Here is a 21,939-nt window from a genome sequence, read left to right on the forward strand (position 1 = left end):
AAAAAAAGAAAAGATCTGATTAGATTAGAAAAGCTTTAATATCTTCACCGAGACTCACATGATTTCCCTCACATTCCCCCCTCAATAGTGTTGAGCAATAAAGGCAAAACACAGGGGAAACACCATTTCATCTTGCTGAGGGAAAATACTTAGCTAGCTTTCCCCTTTGTGCGATTAGAGAAGAGTGATCTTTATGACTTCCACTTTTTCTGCTGTGCTTGGTGATATCGTCTGTTAATTTCCAACAATTAAGTCTTTCATCATCTGCTTTTGTTCTGCCATATGTTCACACAATATCATCCTCACATATTAGTTTGATTAGGTGCAGTTTGAGAGAGAAGCTTTTTGTCAGGAAATATATAATGTAAAAATTATTGGAAGATGGCCCCGATAATGGATTACAGTGGAGTGTAATTACTAATATGCTCGTCTGAATGTCTGTTGACTCCTCCTTGATTAGACACATCTTAGGTTTATGAAAAACTCAGAGGGTTGGATGAATAATTTGTTAATGATGAGTCACAAACCACAGTGGGCCTACATGCATTAACCCTGTTATACTATTTCTTCCAGCTTTTCAAGCAGCATTTATAGATTCAATAAGAATTTAACTTAACTTTAATTTAACTTATACATATATATATGTGTATATATATATATATATATATATATATATATATATATATATATATATATATGTATATGTATATATATATATATATATATTTTTTTTTTTTTTTTTTTTTTTTCATTTGATTTTTCAAGTAGTGTGAGCTTTCCTCTGTTATGTGTTTTCCTATTCTCAGAGCCATAGGGAATATAAAAGGTTAAATAAAATGTAGTAAATATGCCGCTGTTACATGCTTATTTCAGCAAACATGAGTTTCTCTACCCAGGTGTCCCAAAATATTTAGATATTTTAGCTGTGATAAACATTCCTCTCAAGTATGCATTTCATGTAGGGGTGGCACTTTCCATGTTTGCTTGTTTTGTCAGTTATTGATTTATTGATTTATTCATTTTTGCTGACTTTGCTCTAATCACAGTAATGAATGCAGTACACAGGACCTAATGCTCTAATGTCAGAACAAGATTTATACTGAACTGACCCATCTGTGGTGACAGCAAGCTACTCCTGACCCTCTTTGCATTTAATAAAGTGTCCCAGATCAATACATCCTCTAACTGTAGCGTGACGAGGTGAGACGTTAGCCCATAAACATGCGTTGTCAGTCACATTGTTTGAATCTGTTTTGGAGTTCCTCTCCATCCCAACAACAGCAGTCTCAATCTATGTAAAAGATTTTTCTGACATTTTGTGAAGATTCTTTAAAGTATGACACTGTGCTGCTTTGATTTTTACTCATTTCTGTGTCCCTTGGAGGTAGACTGTTGGTGCATGGTGATTCTGAAAAGTCATGCATGGGTCAAGACCAATGAAACCAGGATTATCACAAAACCGAGACACACTGTCATGTCGCCTCTCGCATGAGCACTGACATTGAAAGTCCATTTCTGTTTTTATAGCTGTTTTATAGCAGCTCTGTAGATGCCTTGAGTTGTGGCGCTATTTTTGGATTTATTATAGATTATTTTTATTTCAGGTATTTTATGGTGTATTGGTGAACTAACAGTTTACTGTAACCCCCTCCCCCATATCACACCATGTGCATGTGGAACCAGAAGGGAAATATGTAAATAATATTCATTTTTTATTCAAATTTGCTTTTTTCAATAAATATTTATGTAACTGTGAAATTTCCCCATTGTGGGATTTATCTTATCTTATCTTATCTTATCTTATCTTATCTTATCTTATCTTATCTTATCTTATCTTATCTTATCTTATCTTATCTTACCTTACCTTACCTTACCTTACCTTACCTTACCTTACCTTACCTTACCTTACCTTACCTTACCTTACCTTACCTTACCTTATCTAACATTAATGTATCTGAATGGGGATACATTTTGTCTCTACCTGGGATAAAAATTATTCAGCAGGGGTAGGAATATATAGATAAGGTGAAGAAATTCACCACATCCAATACGCATATGTTTGAGTGTGTCCATGCATACAAGCATAAAGCATGTTGGAATTTGTAAATAGTTTCAATCATCCTAGTGTTGCAAAATGATAGATTACTTAATATTTTGTATTATTTCTTGATTTAATTATCTGTGCATTTTTTTATACCCCCTGTTCTTTTTTCGTTCAGTGACTTAAGTGAATGGAAATTTGCTTCCATTAAGTGCCCGGCCATCACTAAACTTCCACATTACACCCTGATTCATGAAGGACTGTCTGTGTGTGTGTACAGACATATTTGCAGTAGTGAAGAGGTGCTGTTGGTATTCTCTGTGTTGTTCCTCTCTCCCCCTCTAATCAGCGTTAGAAAAGAAGCAACAGACAGCACACTGATTGCCTCAGGGCCAACACCAGCACAGTGGTCTGCTGATAAGGCTGGCGGCCAGCAAAGGCCCCACTCTGTCCTGAGAGAGAATGTCATGGCAGCGTGGAGCACAGACCAAAGGAATCCATTGGAAAAATAACTTACACAGTGAATTCATTTGCCTTGCGGACTAAAGAGCAAAAATGATTGATGACATCATTTCTATTTGACAATCTGACCCGGCCTGTCACAAAACCACTGACACTGAAACAGATGTGTAGTTAATACTTATCTTTTTTCAGAATGTTTTTATGAGCATCCAGTTGTTTCATGGAGCGTAAACTAAAGTTGAGGTTATAAAAGTAGAAGTGTAAAGCCAAAATACATGTATTAGACTCAGATGGAACCAAAGGATAAAGCTTAAAGCTTATTTATATTTATGTGGATTGTGTTGTATTATCACAAATTAGTAATTTTTCCACCTCTGTGAATGTATCCACATGCCCATATGTTAGGGACAGTGTACCGTTATACCCGTTGATTCCTGCCATTGTGTTTACAAGCCACAAATGAGCTGGCAGCAGCCTCTCAGGTCTGAGCTCTCTCCTCACTTCCCTATGCCAGCAACCGCGCACTGGTCATTTCCAGCACTCCCATCCACTCGGGATGGCAGTTCATAGCCAAGCCCTACGACCATATGGCACGCAGTCAACCTCTTAAACCGCATCGCAACATCACTCAACGGTTATTTAATGAGAGCTTGACTGGGCAGTGTTGCATTAAAGCTGTGAGTTCGGTCTTATCCCTTGAAAACTGCTCAACCTCGTTCTTGGTTTATCACTCCCGTGCTTTTATGACACCATCTGTATGTAGAGGAACATAATTACTATCGTTATCTGCTCACTTTTGTTCACACTGTCATCCCAAGGCACTTAATGTCTGGCCTTAATACCATGCTGAAATTCAGAAGAAAGGCTCTTTGTTTCATTTTTACACTAACAGTAGTGTTAAGAGGTGAATTAGATTCGCTTTTATTTGGTTATTAATATGTTAAAGACTTGACTTCACTGTAGTATTTACTGACACTGCCATACATGGTCAAACAATTCAGATTTTAGGACTTCACATAGGTACCTAGGTACACATAGGTAGGTCAAGGTCACAATTTGCAAAACCACCTCTAACCCTTCTGTCCCTTATCACCGGAACTGGCCTTGCATTAAGCTGGTTAATCTGTCACAGATATACTTACATTGTGACTAAACACATGCTTCAGTGTCACTTTATTAAATTAGTCACCCACAACATTAGCACAACAGGCTATGGTAAGTGACATTTCAGTCTTGAGCCGCTCTAATGACTTCTGTTTTATGTAAAATTCCCATTCACTGGCCCCTTAACATTTTTTTTTCTATTTTGCACCCGTTATGTTTACAAAGCCACGGTGGATGGTAAGTGTTCGTCTCAAACCGCAGGACACAGTCAACCTTCTGTCTTAGATAAAATGGTCAACAAATATTAGGTTTGCAGATCTTGCCGCGCACACTTTACTGGTGGTGCTAGAGGTTGTTTGTATCCTTCTCGTAAATCTGCTACCTAAGAGAGGAAAATGTTAAATATAATAGAATTGCATAGGCTTGACTGTTATCTTGTTATTATTCAACAAGCATAAATTGCTAAGGATGATAAATGGGGGTGGGAGTCTGGTCTACCCTGATGATTACAGGTCTTAGTACGTCTCTGGCCTTTTCACCTCAGGAGGTACGTTATCCAAAATCCTAGGGGGGTGTTCAATACTTCATGCCATCTGGGATCCCATTAAGATGTAGCTCCAGTAGGGTCTCCAGGTTGTGGAAGATGAATCAGGACTCCCCATTATATGTGTCCATACTTGAGCTCAAGTGGGCTTTTGTTGCTGTTATTGATGGGTCGGAAAACATCTCCCCACAAGAATCAGAGCAAACCATAGACTGTATATAATTTATTATTAGAAACACTCTATACGTAATTTAATGAGCATGTACTTGAGTTTTTGTTTGACTGAACTCCCATAGAAAAGCAAGGAGGGAACAAGATTTATGAGCAATACTGCAGCCAGCTGGAGGTGGAGATGTTTTGGCTTCATCTTTAAAGGGCTACCATGGTATAGAAAAGAAGAATAGATCTTTATTTTCACTGTTACAGGAAAAATGAAAATCAGATTAACAGCTCTGTCTGTTTAGCAGCAACCACTTAACCCTTAGGGGTCCACGGTCACGGCCATGTGACTGAGTCACATGACATTTTCAACACATAGCATCTGGGGACAGTTGCAATCGAAAGTGCGGACTTGAAACACTCTCCCATTTTTTAATTTGATGTTGATAGAGCAAACACAACCAGAGATATGACGTTTTGAAACCGTAGCAAACAAATGTGTATAAAAGTATGAAAATGAGGTGGGGCAGGCGTTATATGTCTCACCCTGTCTTCGTCATTTTTTTTGTCCTTTTTCAAAACGAAAAAAACTGGCCGAATCTGCGGATTCTAATCCACAAACTGCATTAGCACTGTAGGTAAGGGTGAGAGTGACCCCCACCTGAACTGGATGCGCAGGGGGGACAGAAAACGCCTATGTAAAGATACGCTTCTATGTTAAATGTTTGAGCATAGTTTTAATTTGTTACAATTTTAATTTTATACACCTAATATTTGGAACCAATATTCACTTTTAAAGTCTTTGAAAAGGTTCATTAAGTATCTTTGTGTTATCTATGTAATAAATTACATAAATTTTTCAAATCGGATTTTATATTTTTTGTGAATTTTTTTGGCCCATAGTAGGTTAAAGTGAAAAAATAAATGGCATATGATATAGATGAAGTTGTGCTGAAAAAAAAAGATACCAAACATGGGTATAGTAAACATTTCTTTGTATATTTTATAAAGGCAAAATCAAAAGTACTCAAAAACAGCCAAAATTGGATCAGACCCTTAAAGGTTAAAGTGCAAAAAGACTATATAAAATATCACACAAAATTGTGCTGAAAATGTACACTGAAAAATGTTGGCCGTATACAAAAATGACAGAAATACTACAATATACAAAAAGCCAACTCTATACTGTAGATAAAAGAAATATATACAAAATATGAAAGATGTATACAGGTAATATAAGATATACACACAGTAAATTAAAAACAAGGTGTTTATGTACAATCTATGATGCAAACCATAAAGTGTTCATTTTGCAAACACATCATAGTCATGATAGGTAACAAATTACCAAGAACAACCGCACACAACAATCGAATGTTAGGACTGGTTGAAGACATTTTTTTTTTTGCATGAAGGTAATCAAGCATTGCATCATTAACTTAACCTTACAACCACTACACCGCCACACCGGCACCTTTCCCTAACAAGAAAGTGGTTGTGTGACTTCTACATCAGTATTTGTGTGGGTTCACATAATGTGCACAGCTGGTTTGGAGGAAAACTTGAATTAGTTATATTACAGCTTGTTTGATGAATTTCAGAGTAATTGGTAATAGACTGTGGTTGTCTTTCTCAGACATGCTGGTAATATTAAGAGCTATTAGTGGTAGTTCTGGTGAGTGTCTCTGGTGACTCTTTGCTGCACCTGCTCTCGCTATTTAACATTCATGAATAGTTTGAACCTCCAGCATCTGGCCCCAGGCCTGTCTAGCATGCACAAACACACACTCATTATAAACAGGAGACAAACCAATCGTTTAATGTAGTATTAATTATGGGTGGGTGGTATAAGGATCTTATGTTGTTACTGATCTTACATGTGTCCACAGTGTTGCATTCTGGCATACTCTTCATTTGTCTACTTTTATATCTTCCTGCCTCCAACCAGGTCAACAAACCAACAGAGCCTTATAGCCTAATATACAGCACTATTGATTGGACAAAAGACTTGGCGTGTCTCTTTTTACCCTAATGTGGGAGAGAATGCAGTCTGGTAAATTCAGTAAAGTCAGAAACGAGAGGTTAATCTGACTTCAGCAGAGATCAGAGCTATGATTGAGCACTTTTTTGGAAAGCAATCCGAGACTGCACTGACCCATCTGGGAGGTTTTTTACTAGAAGTGCTCTAACTGCACCAAAAAAGATTGTAGCTGGTACTCATGTCAAACTACATTCACTGCACTCAGTCCACTAAGATTTGAATGACATGAAAGCACTTAAATACAGACATCAGTCTGAAAGTGTTTCATTTTAAGTTTGCCATTGCTTATGTCAAATTTACATAATGTAATGTTAATAGCAGATTTAAGAACCATGTCTTCAGGGCTTTGCATTAATCAAATCAAGCTGAATTTTTAGACGGTTTGAATTACCCTCCTAGTTTTGATGAACTGCGGTGAAAGGATTGTGACACAAAGAGAGTGTGAAAAATGACCATAAGTGGCTGAATTATTAAAATGGAGGCTTAAAGCACATATACTGTGCTTACCCATCACTGTATTACTTAAGCAATTATGACAGGCCATACAAAACAGAGACTGGAATACTGAGGGCAGGTGATCTGTACAACATTCAGTGTCATCTGACAGTACTTTAATACATGGACATTTGCGAAACATCCACCCCTACTACACTATAAAGGAATTTGGCAAAAAAAAAAAATGGAAAGGAAAAAAACATATTGTACAAACTCACATTTAAACAATATATTAGATATCTAGATCAAACGTTTCTTTTGTAGTAATTTACAATCCATGCTGCATGCTGCAAGATATAAAGTTATAAGTGATGACAGTAAAGAGAATGTGATACGACAAAACTGTACTGTAGGAATGTTAAGTGGTCAGACAAAGGGGACATTATGTGGACAGATCATGGTATCATTTAGTGTACAATGATATGATGCTACATTTCTACTTTAGAACTGGTCACTTTCAGCTTTTCAAAACATACCTCAAGTATATTTGGAAGTCATTTATGCAAGTCAAAAGCTGAAGTTGCACTATGTTCCATAGGTTTAAATATTTGTTCTTTATAGATGTCATTACATGCACAGAATCAGAATAAAAATATTTGCTGCAGAGAAACAATTGAGATATTGCTGAAGTCTTCTGTGTATCCACCCTCATGTCCCAGAGCAGATTCAGGCTCAGTCTTGTACAGATGGTTTGGACAGTTTCAATTACAAACAAAGTAAAAGAAGTGGAATTCTTTGGCTACTTTTTGTTTACAGAGCCTATAACACTGACATATAAAGGATTATTTTTTTAAAATCTGTAAATCATGCAAAGATATGCTAATAAGAGTCCCACAATGGATAAAATATGGACCTAGAAATCTGCATATTAATTCCTGTTTAATCCTTTTTTTTTTCTTCTACAATGATGAAAGCACAATAGGAAGTTTTGTCTGAGTAGCTTGTAACAGTCTATTCATATATATGGGCATCTGACTATTGTTTCTGGGTCAGATTTTAAAGTTTACAGCCCTTCCCTAATTAAGGCTTCAACACTTTTGTGTTTTGTGTGTTGTTGCAGTGGGTTCCAGTGCTGTCAGACTTCAAGAGGAGGGATACAGTTTGGAGCTTTGTGCCAGGAAAACCAGGCCAACCTCTCGCCCTACACCTGGGGGACTACAACCTGGACGGCTTCCCTGATGCTCTGGTGGTCCTGCGTAACACCACTGGCAGGTAGGGGGAAAAAAACACACACAGAGATACATGCAATAAGCAAAAGCTACATTTCTATCAGCATTAGTAATTCTTATTGGGCTCTGTATTTGATAATGTCCAGTAAATGAATGAGATATGGCTGAAATTACTGTACTAATCCTTACTTGGCACGGGATCCTTTGGAATCCTGTCAAAATAGTCCCTTAACCCCCCCTACTCCAAGTAATCAGTGCAGTACTATGCTTCACGCCATGAGTCACTGTTGCAGAGGCAAACAGTTTTAGTTTGTCTGAGTTCAGGGGCTGCATGTATAGCACACAGCTTCATAAAAATGGGATTTATTTTTACTTTTATTAAATATATCACATTGATCACAGATTACATGCAAATATGTCCTCTTAATTCCGGTTTACATTCCATTCAAATTTCTTGTATATCATTCCATTCTGATAAGATTATACTAACTATAGTATTCAAGCAGAACAAGAAATGAAATTGATTGGATACTAATAACTCAAGATGCATACTTAAATGGCTTATGTAAATCTGTTTAGCTCTTAAAACTAAACTACACTCTTTTCCTTTAAAGACGCCACATGGGGATTTACTCATTAAGTTACTGTGAAATTATTCCCATTTGCAACGACATGTTCACGTGCTATATAATGTGTATACATTTCAAACAGTAGCCACAGAGATATTGAACGGCTTTTCATGGTCAATTGCCAGCTCATGTATTTGTAACCCAAAACTAATTTGCTCTGATTGAGTTGTTAGTGATTCAACAAAATAGAGCAGGAATGAGGGAATAGATTGAAAAAAAAAAAAAAAAACACCACTCATTTAGGCTTTATGCTGTTATGCATATGTACGTTAATAAAATTAAGTTAATGTATGTGTTATATTTAGAGAACAACCTACATTGCATCTTTTGGAAAACAGCTCTCATCTTTGTACGCAGTATCAGTTTACATTTTTTTATTTATTTATTTTTTTCTTTTTTGAGCAATGTAACAGTACATACAAAGAAGTAGAATTACAATGCATACATTATACATTGCCGTTTATATCATTTCCCCCCATGCCAACACCAACCCTAAGGCCCTCCGAGACAGGGAAACAGCAGGAAAAAGAGCATTATAACTAAGTCTCTGTGCAGTTGAAAATCAATTAAATACAAACAGTAGCAAATCTGAGATACACAAAAATAATAACTGAGCCAACAGAAAATAGAAAAGGGAATTAAAAAAAAAAAAAGTAGACATAGCTTGTAGGTACATGTGCCTACTTTAGAATATTAGGCATTACACAGATTTATCAAATGCGAAAATAATTGGTAGACAGAATGAATTAAAACAGAAAACAACACCTAAACAAACACAAAATAGAGAATAGGGTGCTGGTGTGAGAATGTATGATTTTAAACCAATTTCCTCTCTGAGAAAAGGGAATCTGGGATGTTGTAGAATAATAAAAAAGTTATTATCATCCAGTTCACTAGGTCACAGACTGGTTGAACAGACAACTAAGGTGACTGTGTTCCTTAGCATTCAGACATAGCCACTGATAAGCCAGCCCTTCAGAAATCACTACAACATGTGGCAGCATGTGTGTTTGTTTGTTGATGGGACCTATGTGGATTATCTGGCCAAGGAGATAAAGATAAGATAACTACAGATTGGTCAGGGCTGTGATTGTCTATGCATACTGATTACTCTGCACACATGTGTGTTTAGGTCACAGTGGGATGTTCAGTAAGTGCCGCAAAAGACAACCGCATGCATGTAAATCTGAAGCCCTCTTTCACATGTCGGCTCTGTGTGATGATCAAGATCTTGGGTGTTGGGCGTCATCCTCATCTGGAAATGACTTCTATCTCACCAGCTTTAATCACACAAGCTATAGCTTCTCTCTCCCTTTTTTTTTTTTTTTTTTTTTTAACTCGTCTTTCATTTCCGCCTCATTTTAAGCTTGAACATTTTAATCCTGAACTGGGCCACAGAGGTCATTGTAGACCACCTTCCCACCATAGTCTGAGCCTGGAAGTAACATTTACTTCATCACATTGAAGAAGAGTGAGAGAGGAGAGAGGAGGAAGAAAGAAATGAAAGGAGCTCAAGGTAATGAGAAAGAACTGGTTTAAAGGTCAGAGAAGACTTTGGATATGTAGTCCTCTGGTTTAAATTTATGAACCTTTTTCTAGCAATAGATACATCTGTATTAGGCCTGTTTCTAACAAGTTCTTTTGCTTTCAATTTTCCTTTAGATCATTTTCTTAATAAATCCTCAATTGTTTACTCTATACAGAGAGTCCCGTGGAATCCCCCATAATCCAACCAGCCAGCAGTTACAAATTTCTCACAAAGGCAAGATTTCTTCAAATGATTAATTGTTAGCTGTAAAGCAAAGCACATACTGTATATCCAAAATGTCGCTGGTTTTTCTGGTAAAAGTTCTTGGAAAAGTAGAATGAAGTTCATCCATAAGTCACAATCTGTTCCGCTTACATTACTTTCAAAAATCATCTTTGAGCGATGATGTGCTTGTTTTGTTTTTGTTGAGACATTTTATCAAATGCACCCTGACTACTTGCCTGCTTTGGATTCAGCAGCTCTCTGCAGTCAGTCCCGCACCGGCCTTCCTTTTGTCTTTGATTTTCTCCTAACCAAATGCCCTACGCTTACCAAATATTTGTACAGCCCACAGCTGGTCTATTTTAACTCCCACTCCCTCTCGGTTTCTCTCTTTCTTTCTCTCTTTTCCTTCTCTGTCTCTTCGCCTTCATCATACTAAATGGTTATTTATAGCTGCTTTTCAGATAAAAGTCCTGCCAGTCAATCCTCCCTGCAAAATAAATGCCAGTTTATGTTTGAAATCACAAGGAGAGGGGTTTGGATGGGAGTAATCTGGAAGAATCGATGCAACAATGAGCAGATGGAGCGAACAAAAGGAATAAATATAGAGTAAGGAGATTGTTTAAGACCACACAAGGTCATTTTTTTTTTAAGTTTGTTGGGTGCACTTTGAAAGAAAATGTAAGTTCTAAGGTTATTTTTGCCTGTGTAGTAATCTTAATAATGCTTTTTTTTTGCTGATTGTCCTACCTATAAGCCCTCATTACATCTAAGAATAGGGTTGCAATACACAGCTGTATTTCTGTCACCTAATATTATCACTATACTTTCTGTCACTAACTGGTATCAGCAAGTTGAATCCAGATATCTTTACCATCCATGTCCTCCAGCCATTCCAAGGGATGCCAGAAAGTTAAAAAGGCAGTTGTAGTGTGTAATCACTTCAGTTGTCTTTTTGTTTTGTGTTTCTCATTCTGCCCTCAGTACACTTACATGGCAGTGGGTGGTATCTAATCATATGTCCACCGTCCCTAAGAGAAAAGGAACACTTTTCTGCCGTGTGAGCTAATTCTTCCAGTCTCTACCCAGAGCTGAAGACTGTGTAGGTGAACACTGGATTATATATGAGAACTTTGCCTTTAGGCTCAGCTCTATCTTTTCCAGGATAATCTGAAGCAATAGCTCCATCAGTGTAGAACCTGTACTAATTCACCTGTGAGTATGATGCACCAGTTTACATCTGTATACAAATTGATCAAAAGGCCAAAAAAGGAAATAATATATTACCCTTCTAGTCGTTAAGGTGTTATATAAAGCTCTGTATTTGTAGGTCTGTTGAATTAGGAGTCATTAGGAGACATTATTCATTAAAAGCTAACGTGTGCATGTCTATATCAGTTACATGCTCCTTTTTCATGTCTGTGTATTATACAAGTGTAATTTTGAGGGACAGGGTCTGAATCATATCCAGGTCACAGGACAGACAATGCTTCCACACTCTTTATATTTCTTTCTGTCTCCTGCACACTCACATGAACATTGTTAAATCAAAAGTACAAGGACTCTTGCTCCCTGCACAGAGGAGCTCCTGTAGATGGTTCAGTGTTTGCAGAACGGCAAGCATTTGGGATGTTGGAGGAGACAAGAGGCGACACAACAAAAAAGACAGATTCAGACTCAGAAAGAGGACAGTGAGTGCATGAAAGTACTTTTTTTTTTCCATTTCTCCTTCCCTCATTTCATCTTTCATCACTTAGAGAAACTTTCTGCAAGATGCCTGATGATAGTGTACTTCTTTCAAGTGCAGATGGTACAGCATGGCACAGCACAGCATATACCATTTATGTACCTGATTTTTAACTCTCTTTAGGCAAGACACAATTGTCATACTACTTGTGTTTTTTTTTTGTCTGTCCCATTTTCTCTACCAACCTCTGTTAATCAAAATAGTTCTTCTACAGCATGTACTTACACCCACAAAGCAGTGTTATTCTGTTAGGTACAGCTGCCGATGCACATCAGGAAAAAAAAAAAAAGTCCTCTATTACTATGTACTTATTTAATAATTGCAATCAATTACTGCAACATGTTCAAGTCAGTGATTAGAACATGCTTTAATTTCCTCATTACTCAGTTATCTATAATTGTGCAGCAACAGCAACGTGGTTTTTGGTTTAAGGTTTTTTTTTTTTTTTGTAGAAAATTATTGTTATGTATCAGTTAGTGTCGAAAAGTTGCCTGTAGTGGAGGGAATTAAAATCACTAACCACATACCACAACATCAGCAGTTCAATTCACAGTCACTGCACGGTCATTTCACTGTTTCTCTCAGGCTTAGACTCCCATAAAGACGAAGGCTCTTGAATTAAAAAACAGAAAAAATAATCCAAAAATAAAGAAACTGAATATGAATCACCTGCCTGATCCTCTCCTCCTCCAGTCTCCACTGGATGATGAGTTGCAGCCCACAAGCTATGGACAGACATAGAACGGAACAAGGTGGAACTTCAGCCCACATTAATGTTAACGTATCAGAAGCACTAGTTTTGTGGAGCAGCATTTTTCTGTTTGTAACAATGGAGCTCTGTGTCTACAGCTGCAGTGCAGGTGAATTCTCCTGACACAATGAAGAAGTGCAGCAAAGGTACTAGATTAATTAAGATTTTTATCAGCTAGGTAATAAAGAGATTTAGCTTATTTAGTGAACAATTATGCTCCAGCCAACACCAAAAATGAAAGAAATAAGCCTACTCAAATGACAGGTTTATATCTTTGTTTACTGACTTTATGCAGAAATATCTCCTGTTTGTGGTTAATTATAAAAATAGTTTTATGTTTATGTTTATGCATTTGGCAGACGCTTTTTTCCAAAGCGACTTACAGGGGAAAACCAATTAAATCACTCAATCAATCAAATTTTATTTATATAATGCCAGATCACAAAAAAAGTTATCTCCTGACACTTTATATGTAGAGTTGGTCAAAAACCAGACTCTGAGCCAATTTACAGAAACCCAACAGAATCCTCCAGGAGCAAACACTTGTGACTGGTGACAGTGGCGAGGAAAAACTTCCCTTTAACAGGCAGAAACCTCGAGCAGACCCAGACTCCTGGAGGATGGCCGTCTGCCTTGACCAGTTGGGGTTAAAGAGAGAGGGTAAAGAAAGAGAAAAAGAGAGAGCGATAGAGATAGAGACTGGGGGAGAAGGGGGGAGTAGGGGGAGACACATGGAGGCAGTTGAGGATAAGTGAGTGGTGATGATGAGGGCAGGGAAGAGGCAGGACCACTGCAGCAGGTCCAGAAATAATCCTGGAAGAATCTGTGATAATCCTGGGAAAAACCCTATTAGAATATTTAAGATGGAATGTTTGAAAGTGCTAGGATAGGAGGTGCTCTCGGAAGAGCTGGGTCTTCAGGAGCTTCTTGAAGATAGGCAGGGATGCCTCTGTTCTTGTAGCACTTGGTAGGGCGTTCCACCAACGTGGAACGACCCATGAAAAGAGCCTGGATTGTCTTGTGCAAGGTCTGGGGACCACCAGACTATGTTCCCCAGATGAGCGGAGTGGTCGTGGGGCAACATAAGCTTTTATCAGTGCACCTAGGTAGGTAGGAGCAGACCCACTGAGAATTTTGTAGGCTAGGATTAAAGATTTGAATTTGATGCGGGCAGCTATGGGTAGCCAGTGTAACTCAATGAGTAAGGGGGTGACGTGTGCCCTTTTAGGCTGATTGAAGACCAGACGCGCTGCTGCATTCTGGACCATCTGTAGTGGTCTGACAACACAAGCTGGGAGGCCCGTTAGAAGAGCAAGTTTTACCTTCGCAATTAAGTGTCAAACCTTGAGTTCTGCCCATTCCTGTTTTCACTGCTTTCGTTCGTCAGTATAACACAATTGTTTTGTTATCGTCAGCATATATACCCTTCATCAAAAGTCCTCATTGTTGGCTGAAGCTGTGACACGAGTCAAAGCTACAGATGACATATGGTTTGTGGCAACAGAGAACTTACTGCCTGCTGCTACAGCGATCTCCATATACACTCTGTGCTTTCTAGAAATAGCACAAAGGCATACATTGTGTGTGTTGTGGATGTGAGAGTGGTATGGGATTATATGCGTTAGCCACTAGTCTTTACAGGACCGGATTATCCTCAGCAGTAATCATGTTTTTTTTCCCCCTGCTGCACTATATCACATACATACACTGATTAAAAGGCTGAGGAGATCAGCTTTAATGTGCCATCATCCTCAAGCGCCTCGGATGCAATTACATGTATGTGCTAGCCTGCCTAATGTGTGCACAAGCATGTAAAAGAATGAAATCCGACAGCCGGATCACCTTCTTGGCAGCATTTCCTTTTATCCCAGATCTGATGCATCAATAAACCCAGAGCTGTTGTCATATACAGTGAACTTTGACCTCACCATATGACCACAGGTCAGAAGGGAGTGGCAGATGGGCGGTAGGATGTTAAAACTGCAAATAATTTACACTCACGCCCAGGAGGATGACTGTTCTTAATGTACAAACCAGACATGAATTATAATTAAAAATGATTAAACTACATGTGTGCCTCCTGGTAAACCAACATGTGGAAACCAGCATCCAAGCAATATTTTCAGCTCCACTCCTTGTCACTCCCATCATATGAAACCCTCAAACTGACAGTTTTCATAGTGCACGAGTCACTGAGCACCAGTCTGGCATGGCAATGACAAGCCTCCTTCAGACACATAACGGCCTTCCAGGATCTAGAAATGAGCGCACGTTGATTCTTTATGACTAAATCAAGTCAATACTGTGGAAAAATTAAAATATCCATAGTGAGGTGTTCTCTGTCCACATCTTTTCTTCTGCGTTTTTTTCATCAAAGGTTTTTCCAGTAGCTGTAATAGAAATTTCTCACCTACAAAGGTCATTGTGAAAATAATAATGAATTAATTTAGCTTCTTTTTTTTCAGCATGGCTTTTCTGTCTCTTAAGGGGATGAATAATTAAATCTAATTAATTATGTATAACATACCACAGTTAGTTATCTTGTTTCTAATATTTTCCAACTTTAATATTGCTAGAAAAATGACCTTGATTACTAACTACAGAGAGTAAAATGAAGTATTTGTGATATTTTAATTTTTTCTAGGTTTGTGGAGGGCTTCGTTGCTGCCGCTTTTTTGTTATGTTTTGTAAATTTGGACCAATAATTTCACAGTTTTCAGAAGAGCTCAAGGATAATGAACAAATGTAGAAAACTTTGCCTGTTCAGGGTAGAATGGTACATTTTCTCTCCAGAGTGAGAACAAGAGCGTTTCTGATTGTGATTCGAGGTACTGTCCTGAAGTCCCATAACGTTAGGGAAAACCTTCCATAACAAAGAAATTAGAGATGCCAATTGGCTGTTGTTTCCCTGGAAATTATAAAATGTATTCATTATAAAATAAAGTTGACCTTTATCATTGAATGAGCACAAATCTGTACAAATATACGAAGCAAAATGATTTTATAGAGATAACAGCTACAGTGTTGGTTATACATGAGGATTGCTACCATGAGCATTGTTGCACCTCTCCACCCACACTTTGTTTTTGTGTGTGGGAGTCAAGGTGAACATATATAGACTCCTCAATCTTACTTTGCTTGTTTGTTTCATTTGTGTTGACATACTCGCATCACTTAGCTTTAGCAACGCTGTGATGTTGCAGTTCGGGAAGTGTGAAACTCTCCTCTGATGATGAAGCATGTGGAGTATTTTGTTTGTTTTTTCTATTAAAGAGAAGAGTGTAGCGTGGGCAGCAGTTAGCTGAGTTAACTGTCTCCCACTACTCTGTTAGATGTCAGAGGAAAAATATGTATGTGATCTTAAAAGTCACCTCTAGACTTAAGGGCTGAAGCATCACCTACAGTCGCGGAAAAAATTGTTAGACCACCACTTGTTTTCTTCAGTTTCTTGTTCATTTTAATGCCTGGTAAAACTAAAGGTACATTGGTTTGGACAAGTATAATGATAATAACAAAAATTGCTCATAAGAGTTTAATTTTAGAGCTGATATCTTGCCATTTTCCATGTTTTCTTAATAATAACCAAAATCACTTCAGTTCTTACATCAATAGCTCTGGCATTTTACTGCCAAAAACAGTGCTTTTAGGCATTCCATGCTTTATTTTCTATCGGTTTCAGTCACATGATACACACAGGAGTTCGTACTTGATTGCATAACCATTGTTTCTGATGACTGTTGATGGTCTAATAATTTTTTCTGCAACTGTATTGCTCACACACAGATGAACAGTGTTTGAGAAGAAAACACAATTGAAAATAGACTTTCTGAACAGTGAACTGGTTCAGAAACTGGTAAGTCAGGCCAAACTTGCAAGATATATCCACTAAAATGCCCAATATCACAAGTGTCAAACATCCGGCCCGCCAAAAGGTCCAATCCAGCCCACAGGATGTATTTGTGAAATGCAAAAATTACTCAGAAGCTGTATTAACAATCAGTCCAGGGTGTACCCCGCCTTTGCCCATAAGGGGTGGAATAGGCTCCAGCGACCCCCACTATCCTAGTGAGGATAAACCAGGTTCAAATAATGAATGAATGAATAAATATTAATCAGTGGTGTTAAAATCTTTTTAGTTCAGGTTACACATACAGAACAATATGATCAAATGTGGCTCAGACCAGTAAAATACTATTATAATAACCTATAAATAATGGCAGTTCCATTTTTTTCCCTCTGTATTTTAGTGCAAAAAGTAAAATTGCATAAAAATGTTGACATTTACAAACTATACTTTCACACAAAATGTGAATGACCTGAACAAATATGAACAACCTGAAATGTCTTAAGAGAAGTAAGTGTAATTTTAACAATTTTCTGCCTGTTACTACATGTTTTGTGCTTTTGTGGATCCACTGTGATCTGTGAGCTGTAATGCACATGTGTAAATGATAAACTGAGGCAAAATACTGTAAAAATTACACTTATTTTTCTTCAGACATTTCAGGTTGTTCATGTTATTCATATTTTTAAGGAAACGTTTTCGATGTAAACACTTTCATAGTGTCATTTTACTTTTTTCACTGTTACTGTTTTACCACTCCAACCCACTTTAGATCACATTAGGCTGAATGTGGCCCCTGGACTAAATGAGTTTGACACCCCTGCCCTGTATGAGTTCTATGAGTTTTTTCCTCTTGTGGTGGATGTGGAAACAGAATGATGAGCAATGTACAGGCCATCTGGTGGATCTCTCATTTCACAGATTCACACAGGAGAGCAGTCACCATGGGCACGTTCCCTTTGTCTCTTTCATATTTGTTGTCTTTCCCTTATTTGTACATCACAGCTGTACTGTTTCCTTAAATGCCAACAGAGATGCTCTCTCTCCGCGGGAACTCACTATTGTCTCTGCATAAAGATAATGGCTCCTTTCTTTGCTCACCCATTTACTTTGAAAATTAATTAAATCTTAGTTGTTAAGGTTTTAGGAGTCTCTGTGGGATTGAGTATGAGAGGGTTGTGTACCTACAGTCAGAGAGAATGAGACTGGGAGAATATGTGTTTGGGCTGGTAATTATGAAAGAAATATAGTAATGTCTTATTAGGATTTCTGCATGAAAGCAGAAGGGGGAAAGCTCCTTAAGTGTGTGAAAAGGGCTCATATTCCACTTTTAATCTTCTCTGAGTGATTTGGTCAGCCACCTTGCAACCTCAGTGGCTTCCAGACAAATGATGAACTAAAGAACTCCATCAAAGTGAGAAAACTCCTTTAGTATAACTGTCCTAACTAAAATATCTTCTGTTAAATAGTAGGGTGAGGTCAAACGCGTCACAGATGGACAGCCCACTACTGTTTGATTCATAACTTTTGAACCACACAAGTTTAAGACAAATATGACATATAATTGGAAAGGTCTAAATGCCATCTTAAACATACTCAAAGGGAAAAATTTAGTTTCAAATATTTCTAAATGATAAATATCAAAAACTACTGCGTCACGGATGGACAAAAAATCGTCTATTTTTTTCAATAATTACAAAGTTCTCAAAAGGGAAGTTCGAATGACATTGTCATCCTAAAATGTTTTCGGTGTATAACTTAAACCCTCTATTTTACAACCTAATAATTGGTTAGAGGAAAAAAATATTTTATCTTACCTAAATAGCAAGAGTTTTGACAAATGGCAGCATCATGGATGGACAACAAAAGTAAATATCAAATTAAACTTTTTTTAAAATTTCAATTATCAATATTATATACATTTTTTTTTACAATATTTACAACATACAATTACATATTAACATTATATTCAAATGTATTTTGCATAGATATATGCATTTATTCATTTTAAACACTGTGTTTAGAATGTGACGTAAAAAAAAAAATGTAGTTGTCAAATATCAATGTATGCGAAATAAATGTAGTTTATTTATGAGAGTTTATAAAATGAACCCAGAATGACGGCAGAAAACTTTGTCTCACTCACATTCACACTTATAAAACTCCTCAAAATTTTTTTCCACAAATTTTTTCTCATGTCAAAACACATTTTCCTGAAAATATAAGTAATTATCTCCCAAAAATATAAGTTTGGTGTAGATTATTGTAATTACATTTTTTTTTTGACAAGACGTTAACCTTCCCTTGACCTCGCCCAGTAGCTGAAGATTTATTATATTGATTTAATCATTTAAATAATTAAAATATATATTTTCCAGTGGTACAAAAATGACTTGAGCTCTGTATCTAAGAAAGAGTGTTATGCATAATATGAGTAAAACTGTAATATTGAGCTGTTAAAATTATACAACCACACACACACACACACACACACTCTAATAGCTCCAGTAAAAGCAGTAATCATTGTGAAAATCCCACAACCACCAGCAAGGAGGCTGTCTGAATATTTTATTAATTCATTTCAATACAATATAAAATCAGCACTAATGTAAATCCGCTTATAGAGAGAAGAGCCCTTTGAGTTAAACATCCAGTAACTAATTTAGCTTCCCTGGTTCCAATAAAAACTTGGGTGTGCCTAATAGCGCATATTTATCTGAGCTGTTGGATGCCAGAGCAAGCAGTGATGTTAAGTGGCTCGATTTAAGCTACTTAAATGTTTCAGATGTTATGTTTTAGGCTCTTTGAGGTCGTCCTGATCCCAGTGTGAACGATAATTTGCCTCAGCGATATGACTAAGCAGCCACGTTGTTCTCAGTTTTTTAGATCCGGTGATCAGTTGTTGTTTGGTTGATCTTTAGGGAGCAGCCGCAGGCATTAATATGAAAGACCTTATATGCGTCTTTTTGTGCCTAGTCTTTCAGAATTGAAGTGCTGATGAAGAAATGCATCATACTTCTGTTAGGTAAATAAAACCCACTTCACAGTGCTCTACCTATTCTACATCAGAACAAAACTTAATGTCATGCCTTTTCTCCTAAAATAGAATAAGCTGCATTGAGGGAGCGTGCCCTGTTTCCAGTACTTATAAAATTAATTGGCAATATAATAACATGGAGAGTGAAGCTCCTGCAGCTTCTCTGCAAGTCCTCTGCCAAGAGGACAGTGACAGATCTGTTATTTCCGTTAAGCATATGAAGTTATGCAGATGTGGTTAGATCACTGAAGTATTTTCATAGATACAAGGCTTTTCTGTTAGTACAGCAGGCAGCCCATCCAGTCCCTTTACTCAGGTAGGCTGCACATTCACAGAAATGCACACACACACACACACACACACACACACACATTCATTTTATTCATCTGCTGCCCTTAGGGAGACGGAGCATCCTGCTGGCTGTGAGTGTTTGATGTTGAAATGGTCCACCCCAGGTTAATAAGAGCCCCCTATCGCACGAGAAATGGTCTAAATGTCACACTCCCACCTTCTACTGGTCCACTCTGCATGCATGTGTGTGTCTGTGTGTGTGAGAACTATGTACCGTGTAGCCACGCATGTAGCAGTATGTGGCGACTGGGAGCTATTTCTGGAATACGAAATGAGGTCACGGATGGAAATAGCTGAACTTAAGTGAATTTCGTTGTATTTTACACCGTCACATTACAGCTCGCCACAGTTTACACCCCTTACTAGCATCTTCTAGTGGTTTCAGGTACCTGCTTTCGTAACATTTATTGTCCATTAAGGTGTGTGTTAACATGTTAAAAGTGACTTTGGAAAGGAGTGGCTGGGGTGTGACTCAACTAGACATGAAACAAGCCTTAGGGAGACATGGTACATCCACATCACATGCATGCATGAACATTCATTCCATTCTGGTTAGAACTCTTCAAGCCATAGGTCGGGAGTTGCTGACATTAACAGAACGTGTTACTAGTACTTAACCTGCGCTTGAGGATGTTCACCAGCAAAGTCACATTCTCTGAATCCTGTCTCTCTCCACACAGTGAACATGTTTCTTTAAAACCAATGGCGTGTTTATTCACCCATTTCGAATCTCTGTTGTCTCACACCCTCAAATACACACTCTTGCAGGGATGTGTTACTGTCAGTGTTAAATTTACAGGTCCAAGTTTGGCTACGTCATTAACATTTAACAACGATAAGCGTGAAGTCATAGTTAATGATCCCACTAATTCTACCAGCTTGATGAGCCAACCATAAGCATTAAGCTGTCTGCTGCAATTTTTGGCAATGTCCTTGATGCAGATCTTTCATTTTGATGTTTCAGCGAAAAGGTCACCTAGTCATGCATTTTGCAGCTCAATATATGTGTAAAAAAAAACATCATTCCTGTCTCTGCCTGAATCGCAGAAGGTCATACGTGTTTTTTTTTCTGCTGTTTCCACTCTTGCCATGCTGGCATCAGTCAGAGCTCCATTAACCGTCTCCAGCTGCTTCAGGAAGCTGCTGTCTGGACTTAAAACTGCCACTTAGAGATTTGAGCAAAACACTGCGACAGAACATCACCTACTCTGGCTCACTCATTGTATTCATCAGTTTCAGTTGTTTTCATATTTTAAAATGGTTTTACTCCAAATACATTTACTGGGTGTTCTTAGGTGTCGGCTTGCGGAAATCAGGGCATCTTAAACTATGTCTGCAAACTGATCATCAGGATCAGATTGGCAACATCTTTAAAATATCATCTTAATTTCTCTTTTGATTTAAGATGCCTTTCTGAAACATTACTTTAATTTTTGACACCATCATGTTTTAGAATCTCTGTATTTCTTCCTTTTTTGTGTGTTTTCATTGATCTTTTTAATTCCTTTTCTTTGTTTTTAACACTTTGTAACCTTATCAGGAAAAGTGATATATGTTGCTTTTTGTTATTAAATCCTAAAGGCTGGATTCACCATTATTTTGATAATGGCACTGCAGAAAAAAAATTGGCAAACTATAGAATTGTAGTCTTTCTAAACAATGTTCTGAATTATTTTGTCAACTGTTTTTCATATATAACACTCCAGGTGGAATTTCCAAGAACAACCAAACATAGTTTTTTCTTTGTCTGCGTGATAAGAATTGCATAGAAAGATAGAGATTTGTGTGTGTCTTTGAAATAGTATTAACCCATAA

The 21,939-nt window shown here is 37.5% G+C and overlaps 1 protein-coding gene across 2 annotated transcripts in view; it reads left to right on the plus strand.

Annotated features, from left to right (window-relative positions):
• Nucleotides 1-21,939, plus strand: part of itfg1 (integrin alpha FG-GAP repeat containing 1) — a 177,823-nt gene that overhangs the window by 70,610 nt on the left and 85,274 nt on the right. For both annotated transcript variants that reach the window (XM_030161084.1, XM_030161093.1), the window contains exon 10: nt 7,907-8,058. In XM_030161084.1, the coding sequence (XP_030016944.1) occupies nt 7,907-8,058 (152 nt within the window). The remainder of the gene's footprint in view (nt 1-7,906; nt 8,059-21,939) is intronic.

This window comes from Sphaeramia orbicularis, chromosome 3 (assembly GCF_902148855.1).
Source record: "Sphaeramia orbicularis chromosome 3, fSphaOr1.1, whole genome shotgun sequence".
In the NCBI taxonomy this organism is placed as follows: domain Eukaryota; kingdom Metazoa; phylum Chordata; class Actinopteri; order Kurtiformes; family Apogonidae; genus Sphaeramia; species Sphaeramia orbicularis.